The sequence below is a fragment of the Pelophylax lessonae genome (assembly GCF_965119305.1).
Source record: "Pelophylax lessonae genome assembly, chromosome: 7".
NCBI classification, from domain to species: Eukaryota; Metazoa; Chordata; class Amphibia; order Anura; family Ranidae; genus Pelophylax; species Pelophylax lessonae.
The window spans coordinates 71,211,436-71,224,380 of NC_138774.1; the positions used below are offsets into that span (position 1 = coordinate 71,211,436).

General features: G+C 42.9%; 1 protein-coding gene across 2 annotated transcripts in view; it reads left to right on the forward strand.

Annotated features, from left to right (window-relative positions):
- Positions 1-2,846: 2,846 nt before the first annotated feature.
- The window catches only part of AXL (AXL receptor tyrosine kinase), a 168,095-nt gene continuing 157,996 nt past the window's right edge, over positions 2,847-12,945 (forward strand). For both annotated transcript variants that reach the window (XM_082264351.1, XM_082264352.1), the window contains exon 1: positions 2,847-3,319. In XM_082264351.1, the coding sequence (XP_082120477.1) occupies positions 3,256-3,319 (64 nt within the window). In that variant the 5' untranslated portion in view covers positions 2,847-3,255. The remainder of the gene's footprint in view (positions 3,320-12,945) is intronic.

The following is a 12,945-nucleotide window of genomic DNA, read 5'->3' on the forward strand; positions in this document are numbered from 1 at the left end:
TTGTATTTTTAGATTGTTTGTGCTATATCCATTATACATTTGTATTTAGCTCTTAGGCCGTTAAGTCCCACTAAGGCCCCGTTCACATAGGGGCGACGCTCACATAGCGGCGAGCAGCGCGCCGCGACCTTGGAGCGGCCGCCTCGGACTTCATAACATTGAAGTCTATGGCGGTCGCCTCCTGGTCGCCCCAAAGAAGCTCCGGACCCTTTTTCTAAGTCGGAGCGACTTGTGTCGCTCCTATTAGAACGGGTCCGCAGCTTCCCTATGGGAGGCGACCTGTGAGGCGACCAGGTCGCCTCACAGGTCGCCTTAGTGTGAACGGGGACTAAGGGGTTCTCCTTCCTTTGGTGTCTCTACTATCAGGGATGTTGGCCTGACTTTTTTGTATCTATCATTCCTCCCATTCCCTAGTTTTGTACAGTTTATGGCCAACTTTAGAATTCTGTGTATATGTTTCACTGCTCCTGAGAGCCTAGGATATTAGAAAACATATGAAAGTATATGGCTGGTCAGCACCAGATTTATAGGGGGGCAAAAGAGGCAACTGCCCTGCCCCCCCCCCGACAGAAGGGCCCCCCTCTATACAAACATATAAAATGAATACTACTAATAAAATATAAAATGTATCATTAAAAATTACATTATTTAATTTATCTTCTGTAAAAGTTTTTACCCTGGACTGGTATATTGTGTCATTTTAAAAAAAATGATTTTGGATGTCTCAAGCGAACCACACATAGAGTGCTATGACTGCGTTTGTGTGTACGCTTGACCTTAGAATTACATTGTGTCATGCATTTTAAAAATGTGTGACTGTCACTGAAAATTGGCTCAATCCATAGCACTAAGTGTAATTTCTGTCTGGTGCCCCCTTTTCTGCTCTAAGTGTGAGTCACTACTGGCGAGTTTTCCTGACACCAAGAGAAAAATGGTGACAGGGGACACACAGCCTGTGATTGACAACCTCAGCTCTGTTCCTGTGTGAAGGGGGTGTGTCTCTTTTCTCCAATCAGTTCTCAGAGTTCTTCTTCTTCGTCCTCACTGATGTAATGTCAGCTCTCCACCACCTGATTTTTCAGAGCTGAGAGATCCTGTGTAACTTCTGCACCCTGAATGGATATAGAGAATACTAAAGATAAACAGGTACAACTTACGTAGGAGGATTTATTTAATCTCTGTGTATCACCTGAGGCCAGTCACTTCCCTTGGTATATGTAGGGGCTTACAACCACTTTAAAAATTCTTATCTTAAAGCGGAGTTCCGCCTTCCCCTCCACCCCCTCCAAAAATTAAAAGTCAGCAGCTACACATACTGTAGATGGTGACTTTTAATATTAGGACACTTACCTGTCCTGGAGTCCAGCGATGTCGGCACCTCAGCAAATGTATCCATCGGCTGTCGGTGCTCCCGCCGCCATTGCCGGTAAGGAAACCTGGCAGTGAAGCCTTGCAGCTTCAGGGGCGCGTCCCTACTGCGCATGCACAAAGTGCACTGCGCAATCCTATTGGCTCGGTGGCGGAGGAGGGGGCCGGACTTCCGAGGGACGGTACGTTTCATTGTATCCCGTAAGTGGGGAAGGGTACCTGTCAAAAACAGGTACCCGTTCCCCCCTCCCCCCTGAAAGGAGCCAAATGTGGCACCGGAGGAGGGGAGGAAACAAAAGAGTGGAAGTTCCACTTTTGGGTGAAACTCCGCTTTAACTAAGGACAATGTGCATTCCCATACCTCCCAACTTTTTGAGATATGAATGAGGGACACCTGATAGCAAAAGTATGTAGGCATAGGACACACCCCAGGTTACACCCCCTTAAAGGAGAATTATACAAAAAATCATGATTAGTTTAACCCACAAGTACTTTATTTTACCACTACTATTCCTTTATACTGGCTTTTTAAATTTACAAATGCAGCAATTTAGAAATTAAATGAAATGTTTACCACTGGGAAACACTTTTTTAAAGATAAAAACTGCATTTTATGTACAACTATAGAGATCAGACCAAAATGAGGGACAAATGAGGAGTAAAGAGGGACTGAGTGACTTTGAGCCAAATCAGGGACAGTTGGGAGCTATGGCATTCCAGCACATTTTCGGTACGTTTATGTGCGTTCCAGTGCATTCACCATATTTTGCCATGTCCCACATGCGTTCCATGCGGAAATAATGCAGCAGGTTCTATTTTTATTTACTTCACTGGAACTGACGGCACTGATGTGAATTAGGAACATTGAAATGGTTATTATTGTTATTATTATACAGGAGTGCCAACAGTTTGCCCAGCGCTGTACAATTACAATACAATTCAATACAGGAGGAATCAGAGGACCATGCTCATTAAAGCTTACAATCTAGAAGATAAATAGAAAACACGGTTCATAGGTTTTTGATGCAGAATAAAAACACACTGAACAGTATCTGGTGAGACCCAGCCCTAATGTTTTATATATAATATTTATATATTAGTGTAAAAATTTTGGTGACAAGCTCATATGGGAAATATATTTTTTTCAATGTCCTCCCGGGCTCTATGACCGGTGTAGTAGTCACCTTATTGTCATAATTGCATTACGATCGCAGTTCAAGTGCAGATCATACGAGCACTCCAGAGCTTACACTTCCCAAATCTGACACCTTGAAAACTGTAAATCACTTTGTAAAATGCACAGCTGCCTCTAAAACACATTGGTGTGACCGTAGAATGGTATGTTATGCCTCTCTGATCTCCTCTGTTCTACTCATTCCTCAGCCTCCTCCCTCCCCTCTTCAGCTTCTACATAGGAATGCTTCCTTTGCTATTGTACAAAATCTTCCAGTGGGTGTGTGTGACTCACAAATGGAAGGGCAGACTCCAATGAGCATTGACAATCCTCCCTTCTCCCTCGCCCTCCCCATCTAACGTGCACTCCCCAACTCACTTTCCACAACTTTACAGCTATTGGAGACATTGAGAATGTTCCTTTCATCGTTAAAAGTTAACTTTCTCATTTCTTGTAGCCATTCCAAAGCTTTGACCTAGTCATTTAGTGCCTGGTGGCATTTCAGACCTGCTGTGATTTGGATTTACAAACCTTCCTGGAGACTTTAACGCTCTCTTCTGGTTTGTTGTGGATTTTGGGCATATTTCGGTTCATTGAATACATCGTTTTTGGAAAAATTTGTTAAGAACTTTTTGGATTTTGGTCTTCGATGAGGAGATAACATCTGCTGAGCCGTACGGGGATTTAGAAAGGGAGAACACCTCGTCTCCGGAATGGGTTTAACGTTTGGGGTGCTGTTTCTCCTGGGAATTCTCAGGGCTGTGTTGGCACAGAGTGGTGAGTACAAACAAAGCCATTGTGTGCTGATTAGAGGACCAGTGACAGGGAGACAGTGCGAAGAATGTGCTGTCTGAAGCCTAGACAGATAAAAAAGAATGCTTTATGTTCCATAACTACTACCTCTTTCTTGTATACAGACTTCAGGTCACAAAGCTATCACTTGCTTTCATACAGACAGACATAAACTTCCTGCGCATGGGAAAATTGGGTCACCCTTTCTCAACAAAGGGTTTTAGTGATGGCCAATCTGACAGATGTGGGCAGTCCACTCAGGTGATGACTTCCAATAGCTTGAGATTGGGTTTCCCACATATACACACCCATACAATCCTTGAAAGATCTTTCTTTACATTGAACAATATCTGTGTAGCGGGAAAGTCAAAGAAAATCTATAAAAACAATCTTTTGTAGAAAACTCATCATTGTAGAAAACTTAAACATGTGTGTACATCTCTAGGGTCTATACCATCCTTTGTCATCAAGGGTTCTGTAGAACACTGTGGTTCCTCCAGAAGTTGCTAGGGGTTACTTGAGAAGTGCCAGGATGATTTCATGCCTACACTGACCACCAAAGTAAGGGGGACTTTTACACTGACCACCAAAGTAAGGGGGGCTTCTACACTGACCACCAATGTAAGGAGGACTTTTACACTGACCACCAAAGTAAGGAGGACTTCTACACTGACCACCAATGTAAGGGGATCTTTTACACTGACCACCAAAGTAAGGGGGACTTTTACACTGACCACCAATGTAAGGAGGACTTTTACACTGACCACCAAAGTAAGGAGGACTTCTACACTGACCACCAATGTAAGGGGATCTTTTACACTGACCACCAAAGTAAGGGGGACTTTTACACTGACCACCAAAGTAAGGGGGACTTTAACACTGATCACCAAAGTAAGGGGGACTTTTACACTGATCACCAAGTAAGGGGGACTTTTACACTGATCACCAAAGTAAGGGGGACTTCTACACTGACCACCAATGTAAGGGGGACTTCTACACTGACCACCAATGTAAGGGGGACTTTTACACTGACCACCAAAGTAAGGGGGACTTCTACACCGACCACCAATGTAAGGGGGACTTTTACACCAGTGTTTCTCAACCTCTTTTTAGTCAAAGCACGCTTTAAAGATATGGACAATCTCGAGGCACCCTTTAAAAATTGTAGATAGTCTCGAGCCACCCCATTCTAAAATGTAAAAACTATTCTGATTGTTTTAGACAATGCAGCAACATCCACACAAGTAGGACACCCAATGTTAGGGGGGATTTATTTTTCCAAAGCAAATACACGTTTGCAAACTGGTACTGACTAGTATTCCAATGTTTCGCTTCCCCCTCAGTTTTTTCTCCATCACTCAGCTAATGTGACTCTGCTGATGGAGAGGAGCAGGAGAGGGGGATATAAGGATGCTGTGCAGGCGACTGACATCCTCCATATCAACTGATAATGCCATTGGTCATTAGAACACCGGCAGCTAGAAGATTGTCATGGTGCACAGTGAAAACCCGTAGCTTTGTGTAACAAAAGGCAGGCTTCATTCACATGCTGGATTGAAAACAGTTTTTGGCCATTTTCTAGGCATTTGCCACCCTGGTTGGAAAAGGCTGTTCTACACTGACCACCAATGTAAGGGGTCACTTCTACACTGACCACCAATGTAAGGGGTAATTTCTACACTGACCAATAATGTAAGGGGTCACTTCTACACTGGCCACCAATGTAAGGGGTCACTTCTACATTGACCACCAATGTAAGGGGGCACTTCTTTATTGACCACTAATGTAAGGGGTAACGTCTACATTGACCATCAATGTAAGAAATCACTACTACACTGACCAAACCACCAATTGTAGGGGGTCACTTCTACACTGACCACCAATGTAAGGGGTCATTTCTACACTGACCAATAATGTAAGGGGTCACTTCTACACTGGCCACCAATGTAAGGGGTCACTTCTACATTGACCACCAATGTAAGGGGGCACTTCTTTATTGACCACCAATGTAATGGGGACTTCTACACTGACCACCAATGTAAGAGGTCACTTCTACACTGACCACCAATGTAAGAGGTCTCTTCTACACTGACCACCAATGTAAGGGGTCACTTCTACACTGACCACCAATGTAAGGGGTCACTTCTACATTGAACACCAATGCAAGGGGGGACTTCTTTATTGACCATTAACGTAAGGGGTAACTTCTACATTGAGCACCAATTTAGGGGGACTTCTACACAGACCACCAATGTAATGGGGACTTCTACACTGACCACCAATGTAAGGGGTCACTTCTACGCTGACCAATAATGTAAGGGGTCGCTTCTACATTGACTACCAATGTAAAGGGTCACTTCTACACTAACCACCAATGTAGGGGTCAGTTCTACACCGACTACCAATGTAAGGGGTCACTTCTACGCTGACCACCAATGTAAGGAGTCACTATTAAAAGATATTTATTAGAAAGTGCCAGTCTATAGACTGCAATAAAATGGTTACGGTGAAAAGAATGGAAAAGGGGGGGGGGGGATGATTGAAACCTTTAAATACATCAAGGGGGTGAATACAGTTCAGGAGGGCAGTATTTTTACAATGAAGCCATGATCAAAAACACAAGGACATGACCTCAAACTTGCAGGAGGAAAGTTCATAACTAATCTTAGAAAGTGTTATTTAACCAAAAGGGTAGTTGATGCGTGTAATAGACTTTCAGCAGAGGTAGTAAGTCAGTCAACAGTAAGGCCAAATGTACACTGTTGCTGATAAACGGACGTTTAGGAGCAGTTGGGCATATTTATCAGCAGCCCCTGAACTCCCCTCAATGTTATCTTATCTGCCCATGTACACTGAGACGTTTAAAGTTGTTTAGAGGCAGATGAGTTTTGGTGGCATTTTTTTTAAAGCAAAAAAAATGCGTTCAGACAGAAGTTTATTGGCATTTGAAACGCCAAATGCTTGTAACAGCGTGCAAACGCGTCTAAACGTGGTAACTTGCATTTATAAGCATTTTGTTTATAGGTGTTTTCAATGGGAATACATTTCTGACCATTTTACAATGTAAAAACGCTTCTAAACACAAACGCCACTAAACGCAGCATGTAAAACACGGCAAAACGAATGTTTTTAATTGTCGGTTATTAGCTGTCAAGTTCCAGCGTTCAGAAGAGGTTTTCAAACGTCGCATCTACATAAAACCTAAATAGATTTAAACATGCTTGAGACAAACATAGACCAATACAAAAAAACTAAAACAAAAAAACCAGCAAAAAAATACAAAAACATGTATAAATAAACAAAAATAAATAAATAAAGAGCAGACTCAATGGACAACTCGGTCCTTTTCTGCCTCTGCTTTTCTATGTTTTTTTACACTGACCACCAATGTATGGGTCACTTCTACACTGATCACTAATGTAAGGTGTCAATTTTACACCGATCACAAGGGTCAATACATTTTTTATTCTGTGGGGTTGATTTACTAAAACTGGAGATTGCAAAATCTGGTGCCGCGCTGCATAGAAACCAATCAGTTTGCAGGTTTTATTGTTAAAGCTTAACCACTTCCATACAGAGCAGTTTGACACCCTTCCTGCCCAGACCAATTTTCAGCTTTCAGCACTCTCACACTTTGAATGACAATTGCTCAGTCATGCTACACTGTAACCAAACAAATTTTTTATCATTTTTTTCACACAAATAGAGCTTTCTTTTGGTGGTATTTGATCACAACTGGGGTTTTTTTTTTTTCGTGATATATGCAAAAAAAGAGCAAAAATTTTGAAAAAAAAAAACACTTTTTTTTAGTTTCAATTATAAAATTTTGCAAAAAATTAATTTTTCTTCATACATTTGGGCCAAAATGTATACTGCTACATGTCTCTGGTAAAATTAACCCAAATTAGTGTATATTATTTAGTCTGTGTGAAAGTTATTGAGTCTAGAAGCTATGGTACCAATTACTGAAAATTGATCACACCAGAAGTACTGACTGCCTATCTCCTTTCTTGAGGCCCTGAAATGTCAGGACAGTACAAATACCGCCCAAATGACCCCTTTTTGTAAAGTAGACATTCCAAGGTATTTAGTAAGAGGCATGGTGGGTATTTTGAAGTTGTAATTTTTTCCCACAATTCTTGGGAAAATGAAGAAAAAAAATGTTTTTTCTTTTTTTTCCCACAAAGTTGTCAATTTATAAGCTATTTCTAACACATAGCATGTACACAGCAAAAATTACACCCAAAAATACATTCTGCTACTCCTTCCGAGTATGGCGATACCACATGTGTGAGACTTTTACACAGCCTGGCCACAAAAAGATACTCCACGTCCAAGAAGCACCTTCAGGCGTTCTAGGAGCATAAATACACATAAAACTTTCTTACTACCTATCACACTTTTCAAGGCCCTAGAGCACCAATACAATGGAAAAGTCCACAAAATGACCCCATTTTGGAAAGAAAACACTCCAACGTATATTCTATGAGGCATTATGGGTCCTTTGAACATGTCATTTTTTTCCACAGGTTTTTGGAAAATGTGGGAAAAAATGAAAACTTTTTTTTTTTACACAAAGTTGTCAATTTATAGGATATTCCTAACACATAGCATGTACACAGCAAAAATGACACCCCAAAATTCATTCTGCCACTCCTCCTGAGTATGGCAATACCACATGTGTGAGACTTTTTCACAGCCTAGCCATATAGAGGGGCCTAACATCCAAGGAGCATCATCATGCATCCTAGCCACTTGCCTAGGCCTATTTTTGACATTTGGTATTTACAAGCTAAAATCAGTTGTTTTGCTAGAAAACTGCTTAGAACCCCCAAACATTATATATTTTTTTTTAGCAGTGACCCTAGAGATTAAAATGGAGATTATTGCAATATTTTTTATCACACCGTATTTGCGCAGCGGTCTTCCAAACGCAATTTTTTTGGAAAAAATTCACTTTTTTTAATTAAAAAATAAGAAACCAGTAAAGTTAGCCCATTTTTTTTTCCATAATGTGAAAGATAATGTTACGCCGAGTAAATAGATACCCAACATGTCATGTTTCAAAATTGCGCACGCTCACGGAATGGCGACAAACTTTGGTACTTAAAAATCCCCATAGGCGACAATTTAAAAATTTCTACAGGTTGCCATCCTTGAGTTACAGAGGAGGTCTAGGGCTCAAATTATTTCCCTTGCTCTAACGATCACGGTGATACCTCACATGTGTGGTTTGAACACCGTTTACATATGTGGGCGGGGTTTCCGTATGCGTCGCTTCTGCGCGCGAGCTAACGGGGACAGGGTGCTTTAATTTTTTTTTTTTTTTTTTTTTTTTACTATTTATTTTATTTATTATTTTTTATTTTTACACCGTTTAACAAAAAAAAAAAAAAAAGGATCATTTTTATTTCTATTACAAGAAATGTAAACATTACTTGTAATAGAAAAAGGCACAACAGGACCTCTTTTTTGTGAGATCTGGGGTCAAAAAGTCCTCAGATCTCACAAGTACACTAAAAGATATATAAAAAAAAAAAAAATTAATATATAAAATGAAAAAAAAAAAAAAGGACCTTTAAACCGGTTGCTAGGCAACAACATTTTCCGTAGCCCCGGTCCTCCAAGACCATAGAGTCAAGTGAGGGCAAGCTTGCCCTCACTCGACATCCTGTCTGTGAGGATCCGGGACCGGATCGTTTTCCCCGCTGCCGGCGGGTCCGGTAAGCGGGGAAAAGGACCGGACGCGGCGGGAGGGGGGGGCACCTCTTCCGCCATCCCAGAAGGGTGATCCCACGGCGAATCCGCCGCTGGGACCACCCTTATCGGAAAGCCAACCGTCCACAGTTTAAAAAAATACCAGGGTTATGGCAGCTATCTGCTGCCATAACACCGGTATTTAGGTTTAAACGGAGGACGTATATAAACCTTTTTGGACTTAGACATGGTGGCTGTATGAAGGGTGACAGGTACTCGGGTAATTTGTTGGGCAGGTGACAGGTACTCTGGTACTGATGAGCAGGTGGCAGGTACTCGGGTACTCCGATAGGCAGGTGACAGGTACTCGGGTACTCTGATGGGCAGGTGACAGGCAGGTGATAGGTACTGATGAGTAGTACTGATACTGATAGGTGATACTGATACGTGATAGGTACTGATGAGTACTGATGAGTAGTGATGGGTACTGATGAGCAGGCGGCAAGTACTCGGGTACTTCAGGCGTCAGGTACTCTGATGAGCAGGTGGAAGGTACTCGGGTACTCTGATGGGTAGGTGACAGGTACTCAGGTACTCTGATGACGGGTACTCCGTTGACAGGTACTCAAAGTACCCGAGTATCCGTCATCAGAGTACCCGAGTATCCGTCATCAGAGTACCCGAGTACCTGTCATCAGAGTACCCGAGTACCTGTCATCAGAGTACCCGAGTACCTGTCATCAGAGTACCCGAGTACCCGTCATCAGAGTACCCGAGTACCCGTCATCAGAGTACACGAGTACCCGTCATCAGAGTACCCGAGTACCTGTCATCAGAGTACCCGAGTACCTGTCATCAGAGTACCCGAGTACCTGTCATCAGAGTACCCGAGTACCTGTCATCAGAGTACCCGAGTACCCGTCATCAGAGTACCCGAGTACCCGTCATCCGAGTACCCGTCATCAGAGTACACGAGTACCCGTCATCAGAGTACCCGAGTACCTGTCATCAGAGTACCCGAGTACCTGTCATCAGAGTACCCGAGTACCTGTCATCAGAGTACCCGAGTACCTGTCATCAGAGTACCCGAGTACCCGTCATCAGAGTACCCGAGTACCCGTCATCCGAGTACCCGTCATCAGAGTACACGAGTACCCGTCATCAGAGTACCCGAGTACCTGTCATCAGAGTACCCGAGTACCTGTCATCAGAGTACCCGAGTACCTGTCATCAGAGTACCCGAGTACCTGTCATCAGAGTACCCGAGTACCCGTCATCAGAGTACCCGAGTACCCGTCATCAGAGTACACGAGTACCTGTCATCAGAGTACCCGAGTACCTGTCATCAGAGTACCCGAGTACCTGTCATCAGAGTACCCGAGTACCCGTCATCAGAGTACCCGAGTACCTGTCATCAGAGTACCCGAGTACCTGTCATCAGAGTACCTGAGTACCTGTCATTAGAGTACCCGGGTACCTGTCATCAGAGTTCCCGAGTACCTGTCATCAGAGTACCTGATGGGCTGGTGACAGGTACTCGGGTACTTTGATGGGCTAGTGACAGGTGCTCTTTATTGGGGGGGGGGCAATCAGTGTGTTTGGGGTGCACTGTGATTGGTAACTAGCTGTTACCACACTCTCTTCCTCACACAGGATCAGTGTGTGAGGAGGAGAACACGGTGACAGCTAGTTACCGTGTTCTCTGTTGACATTTGTGACCGGCTGTGATTGGACACAGTCGGTCACGTGGTAAATTGGCTCTTTACCTAGATCGGGGATCGACTCTGTCCGAGGGACGAGCCTCGTCCTCGATCGCTGCTCTGCGGGCCCCCGGTGGCGCGCATTGCAGAGAGAACGAGCGGCTCGTGCTGGAGCCGCTCATGTGATCGGCTGTGATTGACACAGCCGATCACGTGGTAAACAGCCAATTTCTATTGGCTGTTTACCTTGATCAGGGATGGGCTATGTCCGAGGGACGAGCCTCACCCCCGATCGCCGCGTAGCAGCTAGAGCGGGCGGACGTCATATGACGCCCGCCCGGATCCGTACAACCACCATGCCGACGTCATATTACTATGACTCGGTATGGAAGTGGTTAATTGAACAAACTGAGGTTAGAAGCTGATTGGCTACCATGCATACCTGCACCAGATTTTGCACTCTCCAGTTTTAGCAAATGAACCCCTCTGTGTTTCTTTTCTGGGCATTATTATTATTATCATTTATTTCTTTTAATGACTATTATTAAACCTCATTCTTTATTCTTTTATTTAAGACTGAGAATGAGACCTAATGACTATTTCAGGGGTTCCTCCATGGTAAAAAGTTTGATAAAGGCTGGTCTATACCTTTATATTGTACATTTGTATGAAAAGAATGCGAGGCTTTTCACAGTACTTGTAATGTGAAATTGTGTTGACTTTATTAACAACCAGCAAAGGCCACCTTCCTCAAGTAACCCCTTTCCTGAGGAAATTGGCTGGGTTCCACCAAAACATTGATTGTCATTTAAATCATCACTACTTCACCTTACAAGTTCTGTGATTACCTCAGATCCCTCCATACAATGAGTTACACCCAGGCTGTTGCTATTCAGCTTTGTGTCAGTACCTAGTCATCAAAGTTATAGCATCTAAGTTTATGCATTTACATCTATATAATGGGGCAATAAGACCCTCTAGCAAAAAAACAAAACTTGCTTATACTTCTATCTTGACCACAGTGCAGGAATCTGCTACTGGAGGCCTCGTAAATTTGCATGCAAAGTCCAATTTACTGAGAAATCAAAATTTGCTCAAGGTTCAGCAAGCTGCCCCAGCGTCAGTGTTTGGGTATAGGGATTGGCCATTCGGTCAAAAAGTGCTACATTGTGGGAGGTCATACACAAATACCTCCATACTTGGAAGTTCCAGGTGTCTGTGGAGGCTTTGGTGGCAGATCCTGGTGACACGGGACCAAGAGAAAGGATTGGGCAGGCATTCTATAGTGCAGGCTAAGTTTTTTTCTTTTACTTTCTGGTTTATATTAATGATGGCAAAAGGTATGCAAATTTGAGTGCTTCAATGCAACAGTTGTGCCTTGATCAACAATTGTTATTTTTCCTCAACAATAAAGGGAATTAATGTTTCACCATAGATATGCTACATCACATAATTAAATGAATCAAGGGAAAGCACAGTAATGCTATTGGCGTAGTGTTTTTTTTTTTTAATGAAACAGGCTGGTTTCTCATTGCCTGCCATAAAAATAGGCATACATCAACCAATATTTGCAAGTGATTCAAGCATCATCGTTTGTTATAATTCAGTCTGCACTGGACACCATCATGTGCACTGGAAGCACTTGTTGCCTCGGGCAATTTTCCAGCAGGTTGGGAAATCTGAGACCAGTCAGCAATTGTTTTTCTGTTTCCACATAAAAAGGAGAACGCTCACTGTTTGGTTTCAGGGTTGTCTCAAGAACAAAAGGTGAATGTTTTACCATGGCCTGGTGAAGCCTTGAACTTAGTCCAACTGAGAATCTGTGGTACTATTCAGTAACGTGGATGCACAAGCATCATCTACATAACCTGAAAAACCTGCAACAAATCTGCCAGGGAAGAACAGGTCAGAATCACTCCTGGACAATGTAAAGTTAATACATATATAAAGGGAATGACAGTTTTAGCACTCCTCTACCTCTAACAACTATTGATGGTATAAAGGTAGACCTCCTATCGACAACAGATGGGAGGAAACTATTCAGTCTCAGGTCACTCAAGAAGAGACGTGGTGACTCAGTGAGGTTGGATGAGAAGCAGTTTAACCATAAGTGTAATAGGGAATTCTTTACTGTTAGAGTAGTAAGGATGTGGAACTCTCTTCCACAATTTATGGTTTCAGCAGGAAGTGTCCCTAATTTCAAAACTTTTTGAT